At 46.7% G+C, this 25,243-nt stretch overlaps 1 protein-coding gene across 1 annotated transcript in view; it reads left to right on the plus strand.

Annotated features, from left to right (window-relative positions):
- The window catches only part of Cfap92 (cilia and flagella associated protein 92 (putative)), a 43,944-nt gene that overhangs the window by 5,916 nt on the left and 12,785 nt on the right, over positions 1 to 25,243 (plus strand). The window contains exons 4-10 of the mRNA XM_085840375.1: positions 1,915 to 2,058; positions 2,831 to 2,903; positions 3,909 to 4,030; positions 9,486 to 9,638; positions 16,331 to 16,515; positions 17,815 to 18,719; positions 22,102 to 22,296. Coding sequence (XP_085696501.1) covers positions 1,915 to 2,058; positions 2,831 to 2,903; positions 3,909 to 4,030; positions 9,486 to 9,638; positions 16,331 to 16,515; positions 17,815 to 18,719; positions 22,102 to 22,296 — 1,777 coding nt within the window. The remainder of the gene's footprint in view (positions 1 to 1,914; positions 2,059 to 2,830; positions 2,904 to 3,908; positions 4,031 to 9,485; positions 9,639 to 16,330; positions 16,516 to 17,814; positions 18,720 to 22,101; positions 22,297 to 25,243) is intronic.

Consider the following 25,243-nt stretch of genomic DNA (forward strand, 5'->3'; position numbering starts at 1 on the left):
TGATTATTCTGCCTCAACCTCCCTAGTGCTGGGATTACAGGGCTATTCCTAACAACAGAGACCTTTACTTGTGTGAGTATAGCAGTATCAGATCCTTCTGAACTTCCCTGAAGCAGCAAGGAGGGAGGGATAGGGATTCTCACGATGTGATGTCCCAGCCATCTAGTCCCATCCCCTTCTTATCCTAGCTGCGGAATGTGGACGAGTTCTTAAACATTCCTCTCATCTGTAAGAAAGAGAAATTAGTACCCATTCCACTAGCATGCTACTGGCAAGGTGGTGAGAGTGGTCTCTTAGGACTCAAGCAACAGGAGGGAGGGGGTTGTTCTTGGAGAACCTGAACACCAGAATGAAGTGCTACTGAGGAGCGGGTGCTGGGTGCGAATCCTGACACTCTCTCTAATGCTTAGAGACACAGAATGGGGTTTGTGCTGCCTTTGGTGTTGGCTTTCAGGTAAGTGTAGTCACCCACCCTTGCAGACCACCCTTATACAGCAGTGGGCGGGGCAGAGCCACACCCCAGCTCTCCAGGGAAACCTTGAGGGAACATTAGCTTCCCAGGTTGCCTGCCTTTCATACCCCAGGCTTGGTTGTAGTTTTCCTTGGTAACCTGAGCTTTGCGGAAGCTTTGGGCCAGGTGCTTCCTGGTTGTGGGCTTTCCTGAGGATAACATTAGCAGCGCCTAGGCTCAAGAATTCCTTCCTATATTGCAAGATATCCTTAGTGGTTCAAGTCACCGCTCACCGAGAATCACTGATTTAAATCTAAACTAATAATTGGAGAGTTTCTATGGGAGAAAACGGGAACAATAAATAACTTTTGCCACTCGGACCAAAGGAAAAACCCTTTAGGTGTCTTCTGTGGGTTCCAGGGCCTGACCTGGGCCTGGATTTCTTCTGGTGCATGTCTGCTGCCATTGGAGCGGGTGTGGGGCAGTGGCTTCTGCTCTGTGTAGTGAAAGGGCCCTGGAATCCATTGGGTCAGAAGAAGGAGGTCTGGGCCCTGCAGGGAGGGACCCTGGCATCTACCTTGTAGCCACAGTGACAGCTTTTTGTTAAACCCTGTCCCAAGCCTAGTGTCCCTGACTCTTATTTTAAATATATATTTTCCCATTAAAGGAACAGTGGATATTCACTATATAAAAACGATTTAGAAATGTGTAGGAAAAGGAAGGAAAACCTAAAACCACACAGTGTCTGGTCCAGAGGTGGTCATAATTAATAACCTTTCTGTGGGTCTGTCTTTTGTCACTTAAGGATACCTCAACCATGAGTCAAATTTAACCTCCTCTTCCCCTCTCCCCCTTCTTTCTTGAGTTTTTTTCATGCTCTTCATTCACTCCATGCATTCATGGAATGCTTAACACTGTCATATGTTGGGGGGGGGGTCCATGCTGAGAGAGAGAGATTGGCAAGGGGGTGCAGCTCTCTGGCTAGGATCAAAGAGTGTTTGTGGGCTTGGTTCTTCTGGGGCAGCGGTTCTCAACCTTCCCAATGCTGTGACCCTTTAATGCAACTCTTCAGGTTGTGGTGACCCCCAACCATAAGATTATTTTCATCGTTACTGCAGAACTGTAATTTTGCTATTGTTATGAATCATAATGTAAATATCTGATATGTGACCCCAAAGGGGTTGGCCACCCATGGGTTGAGAACCACTGTTCTAAGGGCTGTGATACAGAAGAGTTACCCATTAGCATCAGGTACTCCATGTCTGGAGGACAACTCCTCCCTTGCGGAGATGCAGAGAGCCAGTGGCATGTCACACACAGTTGCAAGTGTGTGACCTAGTACTTGGTGGCAGTGTCATAGATTATCCTCTCATCTTCTGCTGTGTGTCCCTGGGAGGTGTCAGAGGACTGGGTGTGGCAGATGTCCATTAGGCATATTTGACTAATCCATTTTCTCATTCCAGAGGAAGTGAAACATTTGGTTTTGAGTCATAAAAAGTTGTCTTTAGTTTCCATTGGTAAAACCAACACTATCTCCGAAGAGTTGAAAGAGGAGAACCTACCAGGTGACCAAGAAAAGGCAGAAAAACACTTGAAGTCTCCACAAGGTGAGGAATGAGGGCTGTAGACACCTGAGCTCAGCTCTGTGCCGGGAGACCGGCTCAGTTTGCATCCCCCCCCCCCCAACCCCCGGCATCCTATGCCTGTCTGCTCATCGCTCCAGTGCCCTTGGGCGGCTTGATTTGGAGTTTTCTTCCTCGACCTGCCCTGGCCTCCCCTGTCTTCTTCTCTTCCCCCTTCTCATTCTTCCTCCTCCCTCTTTTGAGCCAGGCTTTCCCTAAGTAAGCCTGGCTGGCCTAGAACTCACTATGAAGGCCAGTTGGCCAGGCTGGTCTGGCCTTGAGTTTGAAGTAACCCTCTTGCCTTAGGCTCCTAAATGTTGGAATTGCAGCTGTGAGCCAGTATGCGGCAGATTTAATGGATATTTGTTTCACAACTTAAAACACACACACACACACACACACACACACACACCCCACAGATAAAACAGTTAGCCACCTTGTTGGGAACTTGAGACTCCCAGAGTGCTTTCAACATTCTACAACATATTCATAAGCAGGACTGAAGGGGACACTTATAGCAGATCCTTCTCCTCCTCCTTGGCTGGTAGGGGTCTGCTGGCCTTTGTTTGCCCAATACTTGGAATGAATCATGTTTGTATGTTTCATTCACGAGCAAGCCCTTCTTTCTAAAAGATGCTGCTGTGTCAAGCCTTTGCCCGCAGATGTGTCACTGAAATGAGCAGGGACATCATTTGCTTTGAGCTAGCACAGAGTGAAACTTGCAGACTCTTGCTAACATTTGGTTCTCACCAAGCAGAGCCTGAAACCCCTTCTAAGAATGATGAGGAGTGTGAGAAGTTACTGAAGATGGAGGAGTCTCCTTTGTCTAGGTAAGGACTAGCTGCTTAGGTGGCGTGGTGTTGGGGTAAGACCACCTCCTCCTTGGCCCTGCTCTGAGTCTTTGGACACTTTCTTGCTGGTCTTGGTTAAAGTGACGCTAAGACAACCAAGGAAAAAGGAAAGATCAGGGAAGGAAATGGAGGCGGTGCTTTGGGGTGCACCAGGCACCCTGTCTCTGCAGGAAGTGCTGTATACCTTGACTGACCCACAAACCTTGGATTGGTTATCAGGCTCCACTATAGGCACAAGGTGACGAGTGCTTTCATGAGTTTCACAAAGTCAGAAAGCTGGGATTTGGGAGCAGCCAGGAGTTCAGCCCACAGTCTCAGCTTGTGTAGCCTCAGTAAGGGCGTCCAGAAAGTCACAGCTCCAGAGCTCAGATCCCCAGGTTGGTTCTGGAGAAGCAGGGGTAGAGAATGGAAACACAGCTATGGTCTGGGGCAGGTTGAGGATAGCCAAGAGCCCATGCTGACAGATTCCTCTTCACTCGGGCTTCTAAGCTTGGGCCATTCTCCTTGCCCAGTCTTCCTGAGTGTGCAAGCAACAGACCTAGCTAACAATTCTGACATATTGTTTTTATTTGAATTTGCATTTTAACTTGAGATATTTGACCTTTGTTTGCCATCACCCACCTCCCATGATCTCGGCCTATCTTTTTTTACTTAACCAGGCGTCCTTCTTTATAGACTTAAGCGGAGATGACATTCACCTCCTGGAAATGTGGTTAAGTCTTGTGGGTTCTTAGATGACTCATAGTTTTAGGTACCTTATATATATTTTCCATGTTTTCTACTTGTGCAAGTGTGGCCCACTGGCAGATTTAAGGAGTCTCAGGCTGCTCCAGGCTCCCGAGGGATAACTCACATCTGACAAAAGCCCTAGGCTATCCCTATGGATATGGTTTTAAGAAGTAGGGACAGGCCAGCGAGTAGACTCTCCAGAGATGCCACCTGTATGCTTTCTCCTTACTGTTCTTCTCTGTGAGGTTTCTCTAGACGGACCATTTCAAAGACACCCATTTCTCTGAGTGGAGCAACCATGATGGAGATCAAAGAGCTCATTGAGAAACCATCGTTGACCAGCTTAACAAACATGCTGGAGAAGCAAAAGTCTCAGCGTGAGTCAAGATGGGTCTGTGCTTTTATGACGTGACTAGATCTGAAAAGTTAGGATATATTTAGATTTAAGGCTCGTCAATAAGATCTGTTGGCATTTGATTAAATGAGATACTATGCACATTCACTTGTTCATCGACCCATTCATCTGTCCATCCATCCACCCACCTTCTCATCCATCCAGCTCTCCAGTTGCCCGTCTGTCCATCTGCCCACCTATCTGTCCATCCACTCACCCGCAGAATTTTGTTCCTTTCCATTCCGGTGGGTGGTTTTGGATTCCCGTCTCATGAGTTGCATAAATGCAGACATGAAAATGTCTACTCACTAAAGGTGAACTTTCCAATGAAAGGCTGTAACTCTGCATGGTAGTGCTGTGTTGGTAGGCTCGGGGTTGTTGAGGTGATGGAAAGACTCTCCATGAGAAAGGATGGTTTGCATCTTGGGGAGGTGAAGGGCACAGCATCATAAGTCACAGGGCTGTCTCAAACAAAGCATGACATCCTAGCCTGCAGAGCAACAAGAACCATCAGAAGCTGCTTGTGTGTGTGTGGGATCCTTTTATGCACCATGTAAAGATGGTTGTTTTTATTATTCAAGTGCTGATTTCTGTGCAGGCAGAGAGTTGAGAGCAGACCCGACTTGGGTATTGGTATTCATATGGCTGCGTCATATCTTTTAAGCATTCCCTCCATCATCTTCTGGTTGGTTTAATAAAGTGCTGAGGCAGGAGAGGAGAGGTAGGACATCCAGGGAGAGATAGGACTCGGGGAATGTCAGGCACTGGAGGGTGTGCCAGCCAGACACTGAGGAGGTTGGGTGTGTGAGACTGAACCTGAGGAGAGGGAATGAGTCATGTGTGAGATTAGTGCAAATGGGCTAATTTAAGTTAGATGGGAGCAAGTAAGCTAAGGCCTAAAGCTTCCATAATTAATAAAAGGTCTCTGTCATTATTCGGGAGCTAGCACCTCAAGAGACTATCTGGTTATACTTGTCCTGGTTGACATTTCCTCTCTCCCTCCCTCCTCTTCCCTTCCTCCCTCCCTCCCTTCCTCCCTTCTTCCTTTCCTCCCTTCCTTTCCTCCCCCTCTTCTTCCTCCCCCTCCTCTTCTTCCTTCTCCTCCCCTTCTTCCTCCTCCTCCTTTCTTGATCAACTCCACACAGGCTAGAGTCATCTATGAAGAGGAACCTTAACTGGGAAGATGCCTCCATCAGCTTGCCTGTAGGCAAGTCTGTATGGCATTTGCTTGATTACTGATCTATGTGGGAGGGCCCAGCCCATTGAGGGTGATGGCACCCCTGGGCTGGCGGTCCTGCATTGTATAAGAAAGCAGGCTGAGCTAGCCAGGAAAGCAAGCAGTCCTCTATGGCCTCTGCTCATGCCTCCAGGTTCTTGCCAGCTTGGAGTCTTGCTTTGGCTTCCCCTGAGGATGGGCTGTGACCTGTAAGCTGAATGACCCCTCTCCTCCCTAAGTTGCTCTTGGTCATGGTGCTTTATTGCAGCAATAGAAACCCTAAGACACCAGCCAACCTTACCTTCTCCTTCTTAGCCTGGATCTTCTCACCAGTAAAGGCAGTGTGTATCTAGTGAGAAGTGAAGCTCCCCATGACAGGCTGCCTCACTTCAATCCTGCTGCTGCTGCTACAGCTGCTTCCTCACCTGCCAATCATCAGTTGGTCCCTGAGGCTGCAGAGAAATGACTGTGAGTCCAGCTCTGGCCAAGGTGCTGGAAGCATATGGGTCTCTCCGACTTTGGAGACCCTGAGGCACGGTTCCCACACTCACATTTGGAAACCTATTAAGTCCTCCAGAAGGTTCTTGTTTCTAGAAAATGTTTTTTGGTTTTTGTTTTTGTTTTTGTTTTTGTTTTAGCTTTTTAGTGAGAGTTTTCCAACCATTCCTTTTATTTTGAAAGAGACAGAAAATTCACAGAAAATATAACAACTATGTGGCCACAGTTTAGGATTTAATATTTTACCATATTTCCCTGCTTCCTGTTTTTTCCTTTGTGTGTGTGTGTATGCATGAGTTTGTGGTTCCATGAATGGCATGATGTACATTTCACAGTCAGAAGACAACCCTGCATGCTGGTCCTTGCCCTCCACTTTGTCTGAGACAGGGTCTCTCTTTCTCTGTGGCTTCTGGGGATTCCCCTGTCGGTACATGACATCTCACCCTGGCAAGATTTAGTTATTTATTTTATGTATATGAGTACACTGTAGCTGTCTTCGGACACACCAGAAGAGGGCATCAGATCCCGTTACAGATGGTTGTGAGCCACCATGTGGTTGCTGGTATTTGAACTCAGGACCTCTGGAAGAGCAGTCAGCAGTCAGTGCTCTTAACCACTGAGCCATCTCACCAGCCCACCTTTGTGCCCCTTTTTGAGGAACAAAAGATAACAGATGCAGAAGTGCTTGTGGAGTCCTGCTCTTTGAGGGACACACCTTTCTTGTTTCCTTCCTGCAACCCATCCATTCTTACATGTTCAGATGACATACTGGTCTTTTATTCCTGTGAAGTGTGGAGATTGCGCGATGCCTTCTTGCACCTTCAGTTTACTCTTTGGGTTCACCCTCATTTCTGAGGATTGCACATGTCCACATATGCAAGGATACTACCTTTATTCTGTTTGCATAGTGCCCTGTCAGATAGACCACTGTCCTTCATCTCATCCTGTCAGAGGGCACTTGAATTTCCCTATGGCTTCCTGCCCCTGGCACCATTGCAGTGAACACTGTGTTCCCAATGCTTGGAGAATGCGTGGCTAAGACAGTTGCCTGCAGCTGGTTTTGGTTGTTCTTGTGTAGGTTGGGCTCTAATCAACTCCCCAGTGATGGGCATTGAAAGTGTCCCTTTGGCCCACTTCCAGTGCTCAGCCACACTGGATCTACAGCTTTGGCTTCCAGTGAGGCTGTACAGCATCCCAGAGGCTTCTGTAGTCCCAACTGCTTCACACTGTAGGATTTGCTTCACACTGCCTGCTAATTATGGGTGTCAGTGGTAGACAGTCCTCCCAGAGAGGGGTACGGCATCCTTGTGTACCCCTGAGGGGTTTTGCTTTGTATAACATTTTACTGCCTCTTTTAGTTCATACTTGGCTTAACACCTGAGAAAACACTTCCTTGAGTGACCCCAGTGCAGGCCCAGGAGGTCTATTTGGTGATTCTGAGAAGTCTATTCAGGAGTTCATTTCAAAGATGGGATAAGGTTGGGATAGCCCTGCAGTTCCATTTGCTTAAAATGGTCATCTGCAGCTCGCCAAAGTCCCTGCTTTCCTGCTGCTTTGAAATGTCACCTCTGGCTCTAATCAGCTCTCCCGAGACCCTGGGCTTTGCAGGCAATTCCACTGGCTTTCATGCTCCTCGAGCAAGTAGCACCATGCTGTTGCCTCTTTTCTTTTCTTTTCTTCTCTTCTCTTCTCTTCTCTTCTCTTCTCTTCTCTTCTCTTCTCTTCTCTTCTCTTCTCTTCTCTTCCCTTCCCTTCCCTTCCCTTCCCTTCCCTTCCCTTCCCTTCCCTTCCCTTCCCTTCCCTTCCCTTCCCTTCCCTTCCCTTCCCTTCCCTTCCCTTCCCTTCCCTTCCCTTCCCTTCCCTTCCCTTCCCTTCCCTTCCCTTCCCTTCCCTTCCCTTCCCTTCCCTTCCCTTCCCTTCCCTTCCCTTCCCTTCCCTTCCCTTCCCTTCCCTTCCCTTCCCTTCCCTTCCCTTCCCTTCCCTTCCCTTCCCTTCCCTTCCCTTCCCTTCCCTTCCCTTCCCTTCCCTTCCCTTCCCTTCCCTTCCCTTCCCTTCCCTTCCCTTCCCTTCCCTTCCCTTCCCTTCCCTTCCCTTCCCTTCCCTTCCCTTCCCTTCCCTTCCCTTCCCTTCCCTTCCCTTCCCTTCCCTTCCCTTCCCTTCCCTTCCCTTCCCTTCCCTTCCCTTCCCTTCCCTTCCCTTCCCTTCCCTTCCCTTCCCTTCCCTTCCCTTCCCTTCCCTTCCCTTCCCTTCCCTTCCCTTCCCTTCCCTTCCCTTCCCTTCCCTTCCCTTCCCTTCCCTTCCCTTCCCTTCCCTTCCCTTCCCTTCCCTTCCCTTTCCTTTCCTTTCCTTTCCTTTCCTTTCTCTTCCCTTCCCTTCCTTTCTTTCTTTCTTTCTTTCTTTCTTTCTTTCTTTCTTTCTTTCTTTCTTTCTTTCTTTCTTTCTTTCTTTCTTTCTTTCTTTCTTTCTTTTCCTTCCTTCTTTCCTTCCTTCCTCTCTCTCTCTCTCTCTCTTTTTCTTTCTTTCTTTCTTTTCCTTCCTTCTTTCCTTCCTTCCTTCCTCTCTCTCTCTCTCTCTCTCTCTCTCTCTTTCTTTCTCTCTTTCTTTCTTTCTAAGGTAAGGTCTCATTATGTAGCCCTGGCCAGCCTTGAGTTCCCTGCTGTGAATCTCTGCCTCCTGAGCGCTAGCTAGAGTTAAAGGTGTGCACCATTATGCCTGGCTGAGCTGAGTGTTGTACTCTCCCCAACACCCTGCTGTCATTAGACAGATGCGGTATCTTGGGTTAAAAAGACCTGTCCTGAACTACCCTTCCCTTGTAGGAAGGTACAACAGGGCTTGGAACTTAGCTCAGCCCCATAGCCCAACCTCAGCGCTGGTCTGTGACTAAGTGACTTAAACAGTTGGAACACAGTACAGTGTCATCATCATGGTGATTTCAGTCTCAAAGGGCTTGGGGACACCTTCACCATGTACCTGCTTATAGCTGACAATCACTTGCCACCTGAGCCTAATTAACTTTCTGGTAGTTAGGAAGAGACAGCAGTACAAAAGATAACCCCTGATATAGAGAGAATCTCTTGTACTGTATGGAAGAGTCACCTGTCAATAAAAATACTGTTAGCCTATTAGTTTAGGCAGGAAATAAGGAGGTGGAAGTTCTGGTACAGAGAGAGCATTCTGGTAGAGTCCGGTGCAGAAAAGAGGATTTCACTGCCCCTGACCCAGAGGAAGATGGTCACATGTAACTGAGGACCAGGTCATGTGGTAGAACTTAGAAGAGAATAACAATGATTAAGCTATGATCTAGTCAATGCATTGGAATGATTCCCACAGCATTTGGCCAAGGGATTTGTAAATATATTTAAGCCTCAGAGTTGGCCATGAGGAGAGGGTCGGGAAGACACCATGGGAAAACACCTGGAGCAGAGAAAGCCACATCAATACTAGTATGCGAGTAACTTGGGGATTTTGGTTGGGAGGTAGCCAGATTAGTTTAGAGGATTAGAATAGCTATTGTGCTGTAAGGCTTATTAAATAAATCTGTAGTCTCTGTTGCAGTTATTTGGGAGCTAGCCAGGATAAACAAGAAACTGCTACTTATAAAATTGCTCCTAATACCCCGGTTTCTAGGAGTTTCCAGAACCTTCCTGATCACAATAGCATATATAAGTGCACATATCAACGCACAGCGAATCCCTTTTAACACGTAGTTTGTTTGGTTCCAAAGTTAAAGGGAAAGATACAGAAGTGAAGAAGAAAAACCCAAAGAAAGTGAAGAGGTACCAGGCAGAAGAAGAAGGGGACCAGAAGCCGGAAACCACTGCTGCCTGGAAGCAGAGCATCTTTTCCATCCAGTTACCCATCGTGCCGCTCCTTGCCGGTAGCTACCACGTTCTCAGAATGCTAACGAGACACTTGCGGTGACTAAGACTTTGCTCTGTCCTCATTTCATCATCACTGTCACCTCGGGAATGTCTCAAGTGTACAGAGAAGGAAATGCAGGCCCAGGGAGGCTAGCTACCCTGCAAGATCACACAACTTACAAGTGTAGCCAGGATTTGACTCCAAAGTCCAAGGAAGCCAGTGAGAACTTAGCTGTCAGTTTTGTTTGGAAAATAAGGTGCTGTCTTGTGGTGACTGTTCTCCTGCAGGTTCTCATGGAAACATCTAGGAAGGGGACAGATGGATGCAATGGATATGGACCTTTGTGACACATTCCGTCATGTCCTGTCTTACTTCTTGCATGAGAGGCTTGTGTCCCTTAGTGTGCTATGAGCAGGTTGCAGGCGGGGATTTTAAAATCACCAGTATTGTTTTACAGGGAGGAAAAACCATGTTAGTAACTTACCCAGTGCTGACAGGTCAGTAGTGGAGCAAGGGTTGGATGGTTTTGACTTGTAAGAGTTTCCATGTTTTATAAGTTCTGCTTCTACCTCCTGGCAAATGATGAACAGATGTTTATCGTATTCAAACACTTTGATGCAATTTAAGGATACATTTTAGGTTTAGATTAAATCATGTCATTAAAAAAAAGAGTAATAGGAAAACAATATATGTATTTCTTCCTATTTAGAGAAAATAATTTCAAACATCTTTCAAACCCTTTTCTGGGTTTTCGCTCTCATGTGCGCCCTCCACTGGCTATTTTGTAGAGTTGCAGGCTCCATTCTGAGATGGCAACAAGGTACATAGCTGTTAAGTCGAAGTGTCAACAGAAGACAATGTGTAAACTGCTCAGTGCAGGATCTTGCCAACAGAGGGATTCTGAGTGGCTGGCAGGGAGGTGACAAGCTGGACCACAGAGGGGGGGGTGGCGGGGGGTTTGGCAGATATCGGAGGCTGGTGGTTTGAGGAAAATGGAGTGGAATCCCAACCCTTACAGCAACTGCAGGTGGCAGTCAGCTAGAATGGCCTGGACTCAGGGCCAGCTGCCCTCACCACAAAATCGCAGCCCAAGATTGTCCATTGCAAAACGTGCACCATTTTGTTTGGTAAAAGTCTTCCATTTCATACTGTCCAAGGAGACATTAGTTGGCTTGTATCCTAGTGGGGCCTTTGGAAGGTCCCAGGCTTAGGGATGAACTCTTACATTAAAGGAGGGGGTCGTGTGTGGAAAGCTGGGGTGCGTGAGCAGCCGGGGCAGGTGCCACAGCGTAAGTGTTTGGAGACCTTGAGGGATCACTAAACACCCGAAGTTCAGTTTCTCTTCTGTGAAGTGAAGATGACAGCCATCCTGTAGGAGTGTCTCCAGGATCAAGAGACAGTGGTGTTTGTTTAGGGGAGCGCTCAGGGAAGCTCACCTCTCCTTCCCTCATGTAGCACCAAGCTTTTCTTCTGGGAAATTATATCTCATGGGGGTGGATGACTTGGCGAGGGCGGGTGGGGGAGCATTTTTGGTCATCACAACTGGGAGCCGCGTGGTACTAACACCCACCAGGACATTCTGTCATGCACACAGCACAGGAGGGGAAATAGAGTGTAGCCACGGGTGTTGGTCATGTTCTCTGTAGATACCTGTTTAATGGCCGCAGTTAAAGAGGTGCCTCCTCGTGGACTCCAGGTACCTAGGTGGACGTCAGTTGCCGTCACTGGTGTTTTGTTTTGATTCAGTTGCCAACTGCAGTGTAACTGCTGATGTTGCCTGTCGTGAAGGCTAGGCTCCATGCCTGCCAGCGCACAGCCACACAGCCACTAAGCACCTGAGATGTGGCCAGTATGGAGAAGGAACTGTCTGTAAGTTTTACTAAACTTGCAACAGCCCCACACAGACAGTGGATGTCACCGTGGTGGTGCAGGTCTAGAACAGTGGCTGTAGTCCCCTCCCTGTGTGGAAGCCACACATTGGACCAGTTATCTCTGTGTGGGTGGTACCTGTGCAGCAATACTTTTTTACTATACTCAGAGTAATTCAGAAAATACACTCCTTGCCTTCAAGATAAAATGGTAAAAATTCAGTCCTCTTAGGTAGCTGCTTCAACCTTGGTTTGAGATGTTGTTATTTGACATTCCACCTGTGAGCATTTCCCAGTTTTTCCAGTTCTGAGGATGGATCCCATGGCTTGGGTATACTAGGCAGGTCCCCCACCACTGAGCTGTATCACAGCCCTTGGATTTTGGAAACAAGGGTCTTGCTGTGTAGACAAGGCTGGCCTGGAATGTGAGCATCTCCTGCCTCATCCTCCTGACTGTTCATATCACAAGGAATTGCCACTAGGCCCAGTGTTCTAGTTCTTTTTAAAGGTTTTCCCTTGTTGTATGAACTTTTAATTTTTCTTATCTTTTCTTTTATCAAAAATGTATTTTTTCTACAAATATCCTGATTATGCTTTCCCTTCCCTCTATTCTTCCAAGTTCCTTTGTCTTAGTCATTGTTTTGCTGCTGTGAAAAAAAAAAAAAAAAAAAAAAAAAAAAAAAAAAAAAAAAACACCATGACTCAGGCAACCCTTAAAAAGGAAAACAGCTTGAGAAGTAGCTAAGAGCTAGGTCCTGATCCTCTGTAGGGAGGGAGAGGGGGAGGGGAAGGGGGGAGAGAGGGAGGGAGAGAGGGAGGGAGGGAGGGAAGGAGGGAGGGAGAGAGAAGGGCAGAGAGACTAAAGACTGGGCTGGGCTTTTAAAGTTTCAAAGCCCTTCCTCAGCATCACACTTTCTCCTACAATGCCACACCTCCAAATCCTTCTTAAATAGCACCCCACCCTGATGACTAAGCATTCAAATATATGTACCCCTGGGGACCATTCTTATTCCAACTACCATATTTCTTTCCCTGGTCCCCATGGGCTTGTAGCCATATCATAATTTAAAATACATTTAGTCTAACTTCAAAAGTCCCTATAGTCTACCACAGACTCAGTACTACTTAAAGGCCCAAAGTTCAAAGTCTTTGAGATTCATGTAATCTCTTAACTGTAATCCCCTGTAAAATCAAAATAAAAAAGCAGATCACATATTTCCAAAACACAGAGGCATAGAATACACATTACCAACCCAGTAGGGAGAAGAGCGAACATAGCAAGAAACTACTGGACCCAAGTAAAACTGAAAACCAACAGGCGAACTTGAAACTCTACATCTTCATGTCTCATGTCAACCCATTCTTCAGACCTCCAGCTTCTCCCAGCCTTGTTAACTGCAGCACACTTCTTCTCTCAGGCCAGCTCCACACCCACTCTGCCACTTTCCTTGGCAGGTATCCCGCGACTTGGCATCTCCAACATCTTAGGGTCTTTAACACAATCCAGGCTTCACCCTCACAGCTTCATGCAGGCACTTCTTTGGGCCTCCATACAGGGACACCCCTGGCACTTGCTTGACCTCAGTGGCTTTCCATAGCTGGGGAGGGAGACTGTACAACCTTTTTCACAGGAATCACACAGTCCTTGATTCTAAAGCTAGAACCAGGCACCTGAAGCTGCTAAGTTCTCCTGCTTGATGGGGCTAGATCCTGGTGGACTCCTTCAGTTACATTTCTATCAGCTTTCTGTTGCTGATGGTTTCCTCCATTGCTTACATTTTCTTTAATCCCTTTTCTTTCACAAGCTGGGAGCTTAGTCCGAGTGATTTGCCTTGACGTGATCACTTCCTTTACTCTGCTTAGCATCAGGCTTCTTCCCAGCTTTCTATTTTCTTGATCATAGAACTTGGCTTTGTTACATTGCCTAGTGCTCCTTGCCTCTTCAAACTGTGTGTGTTGTATTTCTCCTCGCCATGTTTGTTTCTTTTCATTGTAAATCTTCATTAAGTAAGCATAAAACACAGGAAACACAGGCTGTCTTGAAATCTCCTCTCCCAAAGCCATTAATCCAAAACTCTTCAGTTTAGTTTCAGGTAGATTTTTTTAGGACAAGGGTTAAAAAAAAAATAAGCAGCCATATTCTTTGCCAGATAGCATAAGATGGTCTCTATGCCAGCTACTAATATTCTTCCTCTCTGAAACTCCTCAAGCCAGTATATCATAGTCTACATTGCTCTCAGCATCGCTGTCTTCGTGCTCCTACTAGTAGGTTCCACTAAGTCCCACTTAAGGCATTCAGCTGTTCACCTAATCTAAAGTTCACAAGTCTATATTCCACCAAGCAGCATGGTCCGGCCTGTCACAGCAGTACCCCAGTCCCTGCTTCCAATCCTGTCTTAGTCACTGTTCTATTGCTGTGAAGAGACACCGTGACTAAGGCAGCTCTTATAAAAGAAGCATTTCATCAGGGACTTGCTCACAGTTTCAGAGGTAAAGTCCCGCAAAGACAGAGCAAGCTCCCTTCTTTCATGTTCTTTATATAGGATGCCAGTAGAAGATGTGGTCCATGTATCTTCCCAGTTCAAAGATCAGGACTAGAAGCAGGTCTTCCCACTTTAAATGATTTAATTAAGAAAAAAAATCCTAATATCCACTTCTCAGTGAGTGCATATCATGTGAGTTCTTTTGTGACTGGGTTACCTCTCTCAGGATGATGCCCTCCAGATCCATCCATTTGCCTAAGAATTTCATAAATTCATTGTTTTTAATAGATGAGTAGTACTTCAAGCCCAGAAACTTAGACTACCCAAGATACAATTTGCAAAACACATGAAACTCAAGAAGAAGGAAGACCAACGGGTGGATACTTCATCCCTCTTTAGAATGGGGAACAAAATACCCATGAAAGGAGTTACAGAGACAAAGTTTGGAGCTGAGATGGAAGGAAGGACCATCCAGAGACTGCTCCACCCGGGGACCCATACCATAATCAGCCACCAAACCCAGACACTATTGCATATGCCTGCAAGATTTTATATAGCTGTCTCTTGTGAGGCTATGCCAGTAACTGGCAAATACAGAAGTGGATGTTCACAGTTATCTATTGGATGGAACACAGGAATGTCAATGGAGGAGCTAGAGAAAGTGCCCAAGGAGCTGAAGGGGTCTGTAACCCTATAGGAGGAACAGCAACATGAACTAACCAGTACCCCCTGAGCTCTCGTCTCTAGCTGCATATGTAGCAGAAGATAGCCTAGTCGGCCATCATTGGGAGGAGAGACCCTTGGTCATGAAAAGATTATATGCCCCAGTACAGGGGAATGCCAGGGCCAGGAAGTGGGAGTGGGTGGGTTGGGGAGCAGGACGGGGAGGGGGGAGGGTATAGGGGACTTTAAGAGAGGAAACTAGGAAAGGGGATAGCATTTGAAATGTAAAGGAAGAAAATATCTAATAAAAAAATTGAAAAAAAATCCTGCTGGGTGATAGTGGCACACTCTTTTAATCCCAGTGCTTAGGAGCCAAAGGCAGGCAGATCTCAGTGAGTTTGGGGCCACCCTGGTCTACAGAGTGAGTTCCAGGACAGCCAGGGCTACACAGAGAAACCCTGTCTCTAAAAACAAACAAACAAACAAACAAACAAACGAATCAATTAACCAACAAAACAAACAATCCCTCCCGGTGTGGCCAGCCACTTGGATTTTAGTTAATTTCCGATGTAGTCAAGTTGATAACCAAGAATCACAAATCCACTTCCTGTCAACTTGACACACAATCACATCTCCTCATGTCATGCTCAGTTTCCAGGTGAAAACAATAACTAGGTCATAATCATGTCTAACATGGTATGGCTGTCCCATGTACAACTGAAAACAGTATATATTTAACTAAGTCATAATTATGCTTGATAAGATATAACTATTTCACATACAACTGCAAACATATTATAAACAGAATAGGTGGCAATGTCTCTTGAAGGGACAAATATCTGTACAAATGCATTCTTAACAAAATACAACAGAAACACTCATATGAGTTATAATCCTTGTTTCTATAACTGGTCATGTGGCCTTAGCTGGTATTTATATCTACCTCCCTTGACTACCCATTCTGTATTTCCTCCATTCTCAGCAAACACTGCATGGGCTTGGCTCTTTTCCTGGAAGAGCGATCCACCTTCATTCCCGAGGAGTCTGTGCCCTTTGTCATTTTGTCTGGAGTAGGTTGTTGTAGTTTCCCATTGACTTTAAATACAGAATACAGTAACCCTAAAGGATCTTCTGCACTTCAGACATAATCTTTCTTACCTCCATTGCGGGAAAACATCTAATCCCCTTGGTACAATACATCAGTCACATTGCCTATCGCTGTTATTGCTTTCTTAGTCTCTTGCCTTAGGGGCATTAGGAGCCCAACATGGCCTTGGTGGGGGTGTGGGGTGCTGGGTGTGGGTGTGGGTAGAGGGGTCAGGGAGTGTTGAGGTGTGGGGGTGTAGTCTGAGCTTCCAGTTCAACAGAATGTTTGTTGTGTTTCCTGGCAGGAGTGCCAGAATAGTAATACCTGGTTTTATCCTAGATCCTGGGCTATTTATCTCAGGTTCCTGGCCACCCAAATAGCACTGGGTACGAGCATCACCTCATGGAGTGGGCTGTACACCAAATCAGATATTGGCTGGTTACTCCCACAAGCTTTGCGCCAATGCCTTTGGTAGTCTGCGGCATTGTGGTTATGAATTTGTTACCAGCTCTGGTGATATGAATTTGTTATCATCAGGTTTGGGGTGAGAACCTGCTCCTTACTGCCATGGCTAATGGGAGCTAACGCTGCATATTTTTTCTTCTAGGCTGGCAAACGGTCATCTGCCGTGGCAGTGAGAAGTCGGCCAACATTTTAGATTGCTTTTTGACTTTAAAAACAGAAGTTCCTATCATGACTGAACAGCAAAAACAAGACCTGAACCCCCTGATCATAAAGATCAGGTGTGTCTCTTGCCTTCCGATCCAGCCTGTATCCATTCATGATCTGGAGGTAAGAATGAACCCCTGCTTTCCCCACTAAGAGCACCTCCTTTATCCCATGCAGGTGGCTATCGTGTGGCGTCTTTAATCTTTCATGCACTTGATGTGAGAAAATATCATCCATAGTTTACCACTTGGGATTCTGTAGGGAGACATGAAACAGACAAAATTTCCAAGAGCTGGAACCACCAGATCTGAGCTTTTTCACTACTCCCTAAGTGTGCTACAAATGGAGATCACTGGCCTGCTCATCCTCTTGTGCATGCTGCCATTTGGGGGCTTTTCCTAGTAGATGCTTAATGTCAGGTCACTTCTATAGAATGCTCGGCTTCTCTGAGCACTCCCCATTTTTATGCCTGGGAAGGAAGAGCCTAGGCACAGCACAGGGAACTTGTAGGGACGAGATGTGAGTGGACCATGAAGCAGGTCCCAGACTTCCAGTCCTTTTCATTGTCCTGAAGACTAAACCTGAAGAGTTGTGCAGAAAAAGAGCAGTCACTTGTCAGGCACTGGGTCTCAGTCAGAAAGGGGAATCTATCGGGTGGGGGTGGGGGGCCTACTGAGACATCTCACTAAGTCTCCTGTCTTTAACCATCCTCCTCTCTTTTCTTTCTACCCAGGCTTTGGGTCTCCGAGTACTGAGTTCTGGGACAAGTATGGGCTTGCCTCCTGGTCGCTCTGCACACTTGCTGCGAGGCTTTCTCTTTCCCCAGTCGTCTTCCCACTGTTCCCTCTGACCTCTTGCCCACGCCTTTTATCCTTTACTGTGGGCTTTCCTGGCTTTATCTGTTTGCTTCCTTTCTGTGGATCTCTAACACACATAAGCCCTGGCTGTGGCTCTCACATTGCAGAAACGAAAACCAAAGGAGAGAATGCAGCATCTAGGCATCTCTTCACACGCTCTTAAACGGTGGCCTTGGTTTGCTTGTGTTCTGGACCACAGCAGCCCATTCCACCACTTAGTCACACCCCAGTAGGATTGCCTTTGCTAAAATACACTTTCCTTTACCTCGTCTGTGCCCAGGATTAGGACTGGAATTAGAAGCAGATGTAAAAGAAACATCCCACCTATGTCTCCATGGCACAGACTGTTTGGGAAAGGGCGGGGGGATCACTTGTCCTTAAGCTTGTGGCCCATGCCTTGTGATGCTCATGTCTTGTTCATGCACACAGCCTGAATGCCTGTGCTGACCTCACTGTGTGGGTCTGATGAAGGAGGAAGCCCAGGCTTCAGGACTTTGGGGGTAGTGAGTGTGCTGTGCTGGGCACACAGGTGAAATATGACCTGCTGTTCCTCTCTCTCTTGCAGAGGCTGTGTAGCCCTGTGTACTGCAGATACCAGTTCCACAAGACTCCAGTTCACGAGACCAAGAGAGAGCCCCATGGGACTCATGTAGTTTTTCGAGATATCAACGTCATCTTCCTTGGGGCCATGAACCCTAGTGACGTGAGGGAATACCTGGAGGGGCCCCCCATGGTCGTTGAAGTCCATGACAGGGATCGGAAGTTAGAGGAGTATTCCCGGAAGCCTGCCCTGTTTGGAGAGGACCTGATAGATTCATACTTCAATCTCCAGGCTTTCGTCTCTCACAGAGACACAGAGACGAACCCCTATGAGTCGCAGAATAAGATTTGGGATCCTTATGGCGTTGCCCGGGTCAGTTTTGCTGACCTCCTCCTTGGTTATAAGTACTTGAATCTGATTGTCCCCATCCACAACTGTGAGCCAAAGTCTCCCAACTGGAGCCAGGATAGCAGGAACCGAAGGACTATGGGAGTCCAAGTGCCCACAGATGTCCTTCAGCACAGCTCAATTCCCAAAGGCAACTACCTGGAGGCCAACTCTTTACTCAAGCTCCGAGTGGACATTGCAGTGCCCCTGAGTGGTTGGTCCAGAGCTCCCGAGTTGGACCTAATGGGTACCCATTTTGGCCGCATCATTTTTGTGTTCCATGCCAAGAAACTATCCCTCCTCCAGAGCCTGCTGCAGGACATCACCATGATCAATGCTAAAGCCCTGGAACTGGACTGTTATCCCCTCCAGAACATCCAGCAAATCCTGTCGGCCTTCAAGGTGCGTGTGAAGATCCAAGAGCAGCAGGACTTGGATGTGCTCACGGGCTTCCATCTGCTGGATGGAAAGATCCATCTTTTTATTCTAGAAGGCTTGGCAGACCGTGGCTTGAGGCAGCTGTGGGAGAGTTACCAGAGCAGGTAGGTAGACTCTGTCCCATTCAGAGGAAAGCAATGGCAGTCTGGATACAGGGCAAATGGCATTAGCTCTTTCAAAGCCACGGCCAGGTTCAGTGTCCTCTAGACATTGACAACAGGCAGACCTGGCTGTTTTAGCTGGGAGGGGAGATGTAGGATTGGGCTAGTGAGATGGCTCAGTGCATATAGGTGTTTTCTGTGAAATCCTGGTGCTCCAAGTTAAATCTACAGAACTCACAAAAGGAAAGGAAAGAACTGACTCTACAAAGTTGCCATCTGATCTCCATTCATCTGCATTGCCATAGTGCACATAATGATGGTGGTGGTGATGATGATGATATAAGCATTTTTAAATGAAACAGAATTTAGGGTGATTTAGAACATAGTACCCCTCCCCAAACCAACCAACCAACCAACCAAACAGAACATAGTACCCAGAGAGGAATCCGTGTACGTAGGGACAGGCTCCTTCTTTACTGGGAAGGCAGGTTTCATGGCCTCAGACCTCATTTGGTAAGAGCTGGAGGCCAGAAGTTTTTTTATCTATCCAAGAGAGGGCTGTACCACGGTGGGCCTGTCCTGATGTGCTGACAAGCTGAGAGACACCAGAGAGAAGCATGACTTCTCTTTAGATCTATACCTGAGACAACCAAAAATGTATACCCACACCAAGATTTGTAAATGAATGTATAGTACAGTCAACAAGTAGAAACCAGCCAGGCGTGGTGGCACATGTATTTAGCCTCAGTACTCTGGAGGCAGAGGTAGGTGGATCTCTGTGAGTTGAAGGCCAGCCTGGTCTACAAAGTACATCCTAGGACAGACAGAACTATTATATAGAGAAACCCTGTGCCCCCCAAATCAACCAACCAAACCCCCAAAACCCAGAAAACAAGTAAAAAGTAGAAACCAGGTGAGACGTGGTATGCAATGTGTAATGTAGTGGGGCATGCAGTGACACCTGTAATGTGGTCACAGAGCAAGATTGGACTTCAAAAACCCAGACAGAGAAATACAAACAGGGGGTCCATGGCAGGCAAAAGTCAAAGAAAAGGATCCCTTTCAATAATGAGGTCTGGACAATGTTTTCTCCACAGGAAAAAAAGGGAAACAAGTTCCTTTCAAGCCGTTCATAAAACCAAATTCAGCTGATTAAAATCTATGTGGTTTAAAAAAAAGACAACATTTTTATTAAGTTCATTTTATGTGTTTGAGTGTCTTATGTGCACGTTTGGCTGTGCACCTTGTGTGTGCAGGCCCGTGGAGGACAGAAGAGGGCGTTAGATCCCTTAGAACTAGAGTTACAGATGGTTGCGAGTCACCATGTGGGTGCTGGGAACCAAACCTTGGTCCTCTGCAAGATCATTAAGTACCCTGAACCACTGAGCTCTCTCTCTAGCCTCTCTAGGTAGATTGTAAGCTTTTTGTTTTGAGATAATTATATATAAACAAGAGACTCAAAACCGTTCCCAGGAGACCCTCTGTCCCCCTTTCAAGCTTCCCCATGATGTGCTATCTAACTGAGGGTTCTGACAGTGCCATGTGGGCACGCTGCACATGAAATCTGTCACGTATGAATTATGCAGCCACTATAATCAAGATGCAGAATTATTTATGTCACCTCAAAGATTTTTCTCCAGTTGCCCTAGTAACCATGCCTACCTTCCTTAACAGTTCTTAATTCCCAGGAACCACACATTTGATTTATTCTACAAATTTGTCTTATTATTTTGAAAATACTATGTTAAGTTTCAAGTGCCAAATACTCTTTGATGGTTTACTGAAGCATAACTGATTTTCATAAGCTGACAAGCCAACTCATTGAGTGAAGGAATTGTCTTTGTTTTGGGAAATTCGTTGATGTTTTCTACCTAGGCCACCATGTAAGAGGGGTGACGTGTCCCCCTTTCCAGTCTGCCTGCTTTTGTTTCCAGGGGTGCTAGGGAAATTCGCAGTGCTCCTTTCTGTGAGTGGTGGATATAAGCAAGTTCACCTTGTGTTGACGATGCACAGAAGACATTTAATCTTTCTCTGTGGTGTAAGGAGTAAGGCATCTGTCTCTTGGTTCTCTGTTGGCTTGAGGAGGCATCTCTCTCTCTGCCTGCTGTGCTAAGGGTTTCCAAAAGCACTTCTTTACATAGTGCATGAAAGGCAGTTGCAAGTAGACGATAACACCTCTTTTTAAACTGTGAGCTTGGAAATTATTAAGGATTCACAAGTTGCAAAAATAGTAGTTACTCATCACCCCACTTTCCTGGGGGCAACATCTTTATAACCTCCATGCGTCATTAATTGACAAAGCACAGCTAGCTAGACTAAGATGGTCTGAACTTTTAAAATCCTTTTTTTGGTTGGGGGGAGGAGTGGCGGAGGGTGTAGAGAGATAGCAAGCTTCACTGTGTAACCCAGGCTGTCCTGGAACTCAGTAGCTTAGGCTATTTTTAAATCCGCATCTATTCCTCTGCCTCAGCTTTCTGAGTTCTGGGGTTGCAGATGTGAACTATCATGCTGACAGTTTAAAGAATCTATTTCTGAGAAGCAAAAATATCAAAATTTTAGATGACAAGAAAACACACCCATGATATCAGACTAGAGACAAATTTCTCCAGTAAGATACAAAGAATAGAGAGAGAACGAGACATCTTTTGGCTACAGGCAAAGGAGAACTTTTTCTTCAATAAACTACCATACAGTTTTGAAAATGAAAGCAACAAATTGAAAATATTTGCAATATATGGAACAAGACTGGCAGTCTTAACTGAATTAAAAAACAAACACACAAAACAGCAGCAGCAGCAACAACAACAACAACAACAACAACAACAACAACAAACCTGTGTTGAGCATGGTGTGCGTGTTCCAGCACTCAGGAGAGAGAGATAAGAAGGGATCATGACTGAGCTATCCTGGGCTGCCAGAGAGACTGTAAATGAAAGTTCTATGAATCAGTATAACAGCAAGAAAACATCTGAGTGGAAGCTTGGTGGGCGACCCAAATATTTCACATAGGAAGAACTACAGTGTCCAAGGAGAGGTTTCTGAGGGAACAGGAGGGCGGGTATAGATTTCACCAGGTTTCACTTATAGGAACATCACCTGAGGCACTTACAGGGTGACTGTATTTAGGAACCTGGCCAGGTTGCCACTGTTAGAGACCCAAGGGTGATCCCTGGTCAAGGGGGACAGAGGAATGGGAATGGGGACAGCTGGCCTCAGCTGCCACTGTTTTCAGGGTCCATGTTGGGTCTACCCAGTGTATTTGCTACCATTACGTTCTCTACATTGCTTTTAAATAAAAATGAAAGAAAACCCCTGCTGGACAGAGCCAAGCCATCATCAAGTGTTCCCAGGACTCATGGGCAATGCTATTTCTCCTCCTTTCTAGTGTTACTGCCGCCAACCGTGCAGCATGCAAGGTGCTCTATGACTCCAGGTTGCTCTTCTGCCACCGCCTGTACGCTGACCTGGAGACCATCCTGTACCACGTACATTTGTTCAGGCCTGTGTCAGTGCTCCTGCGGTACCCTGCACTCTATATTCGTGGGGCTGTGTCACGTATGGCCTTTAAGGCACTGTCCAGGTGAGTGTGGATGGGGCAGGAGGGACAGCCTATTATCTGGAGGCCAGATGGGCAATAGGGACAGCAGACAAGAATGTTCTGAACTTCCCAGGCTCCAGGAGAAACAGATGCAGGTTCTCCTGAGATGTATCCAAGTGTGTTAGCTGAAAGGGTGCTGGCCATTAGGATGAGCAACTCTGCCCAGTCTGTTCCCATGGGGAACATTCTAGAAGGATCTGAGGAGGAAGCAGCTGGTCAGAGTATAATCTCCAGTGAGAACTGGGCTTACAGACTGCAGAATCAGCCGCAGCCTTTCCTTTGATCCAGTGCTTCCCTTCCCTTCTGCCCTAAGGCCAGTCCCACAGACCCTCTCTATCGCTGAGAAAGCCTGTTGCCAAACAGCCAGCTCTGGAAGGAAGTGTTCCCTTTGCTATGCCTTGCCGGTCAGGCTTGCCTTTGTACCAGGTGCCCAGAGGGCTTTACCATCCCTCTGCAGACCAGCCTTGGCTAAGGGGTGCTGGAAGCTTGAGGCCCCAGTTCAGAGGAGCTGGGAATGAGGCACAAGTAATGCAGAGGAGATGCTACATGGGCAGGTCCCTGTGCGTCCTTCGAGGCACAGGAAAGCAGCGGGACATCTGGGGAGGCAGGGAAGAGTGACCTTGGCGAGCCACTGAACGTTATTACCCTGACAGCCACTCCCAAGCAATTTTAGGAAGCTCTGACCTCAGCTAGTGCTGTTGAGTTGGTGAAGCAGAAGGAGAGAAAAGAGTTGAGGGAGCAGAAACCCTGGAGGAAGAGAAACAAGGAAAGGAGAGCTCAGGGTGGAGAAGGCTTTCACTTGTTTCTTGATTTCTTCCTGCATTCAGGGAAGGGCCTGGGATGGGTGCTCCAGCATTTGGGTGTTAGCGGCAAAGGCTAGACCTTCCATTTTGGGAGATGATGCAGTAGAGTTGGAAGTTGGGGAATCTATATTGGGGGGAACCAGTGTTCACAGTATACTTTTTGTATTAGGTGATTGTGATGGTTAACCATTTATTTATTTATTTATTTATTTATTTATTTATTTATTTATTTAGAGATAGGGTTTCTTTGTGTAGTCCTGGAATTTGCTCTGTATACCAGGCTGACCTAGAACTCACAGAGATCCTCTTGTCCCCACCTTCTAAGTGCTGGGACACTTCTAAGGCGTTTGCCATGTGATGGTTGATCTTAATTATCAACTTGATGGCATTTAGAATCACCATGGAAACACACTTCTGGGTGTTCCTGATAGGTTAACTGATCAGGGAAGATATATCCTGCATGGGGCCTGTACCACCTCACGGGCTGGGGTCTTGGACTGACCCCAGGAGGAAGAAAGTGGGCAGAGCACCAGAACTTTTTATTCTTTGCTTCCCGACTGTGGACATGACGTGGCCACATCCTCGCCAGGATGGACTCTATCCCCTTGAAGTGTAGGTGAATCAAGCCTGCCCCGCTTAAGTTCACTCTTGTCAGGGTTGATCACAGCAAAGGGAAAAGTAAGTCATATAGAAGCTTGGTTCTGAGAAGTGAGGCTGAGGTGGGAGAAGCATGAAGGTATGGTTCTCGTGTCCTTGTAACTGGTTCAAGAGAAGATGTGGAAGAGCCAAGTTCTACCAGCTCAAGATACAGCTTGGTGTACTTGGAAGAGCCTGGAACTGGGGACTAGAGAACCATAGCATGCCATAGCAGACATTAATAAGCCAATCGACTAGGAATTTGAAAGTCCAGAAGGCTGAGAGAAATGCCGGTAGTCGAGGTCGGGCTTGTTGTGATCCAGACAGAAACAAGGATTCTAATGACCTAGTGGCCATTTGTGTTCTACGTAGGTAAAGACTCTGTCTGCATGATGGCAATGTCCTGAGAACCTGAGTGAGGCTGATTAAAACAGTGATAGGCTACTTTGTTTATCAGAAGAAAACCCAAGACAGGAGAACATTCAGGCACTGTCGTAGTTAACTGCTTTCTGTCCCGATTCAGATCAACATTGAGAGGGGTGCAGGGAGAGCAACAAGGGGGGCGGAGAGATGAAAATGTGCTGTTTGCCCTGCGAAAGGAATTAGTTTTAAATGGCAGCAGTGTGGCTGAGAAAATAGTTGTAATTTTTAAAGATTAGCCCCATTACAGAGAAACCCTGTGTTCAACAGGAAAGGTATCCAGAGGGCCAGAGGGCCAGTCCATCTTGTGGAAATGTAGAGTCATTTAAAGGGTGAGGTCCTAATCTGAGAATACCACTGAAGGGTATCAGGGTAGTGTTGCCCACCAGAATCAGCCAAAAGGGGCTGATGCAATTGTGGTCCAAGTACACCAAGCTGTATCTTGAGCTGGTAGAACTTGGCAGCATTGTCCATGTGGTACTGGATTTGCTGGCATTAAAAATGCAAGAGTAACAGAGTCATGGAGACTTGTACAAAGATACTTGAAGGCCAGCGAGGCCAGACAACATGTGGTAGGGTTGGAGTGCCTGCACGGGGTTCCTGAAAGGTCACTGCCTGAAGCTGTGAAGGTAAAGACTAAGTTTCAGTGGAGATCTTGGGACCTGGGTGATATCAAGGCCACAGGATCTCAGCTAAGAAAGACAGGTGCAGAGTGGAGTCTGTCCAGGAGCTCCAATGTGCTTGAGTGCTGCTGGAGATGGAGTTGGAGCCCAGGTGATTCTGTCACAAGCTCCAGATGCTGGATACGGAGCTTCAGGACTTGCTGTTTGCTGTTTGTCTGTTGCCTTTGGGCTTGCTTTGGTCTGGTCCCATCCTTTTGGGGGATGGGGATATTATTCTGTGTCATTATATACTTGAACCATGTAACTTGTTTGTTTTTTAAGGTGGTCACAGTTAAAAGATTGCCTCAAATCTCAGGAAAGGCTTTGGATTTGGGACTTTTGAATAATTCTAGGACGGTTAAACACTGTGGGGACTTTTAGAGTTGGATTAAACAAAAGTATTTTGGA

The sequence above is a fragment of the Mus caroli genome, unplaced genomic scaffold, assembly GCF_978045245.1.
Source record: "Mus caroli unplaced genomic scaffold, Mus_caroli_1 scaffold_7, whole genome shotgun sequence".
NCBI lineage: Eukaryota > Metazoa > Chordata > Mammalia > Rodentia > Muridae > Mus > Mus caroli.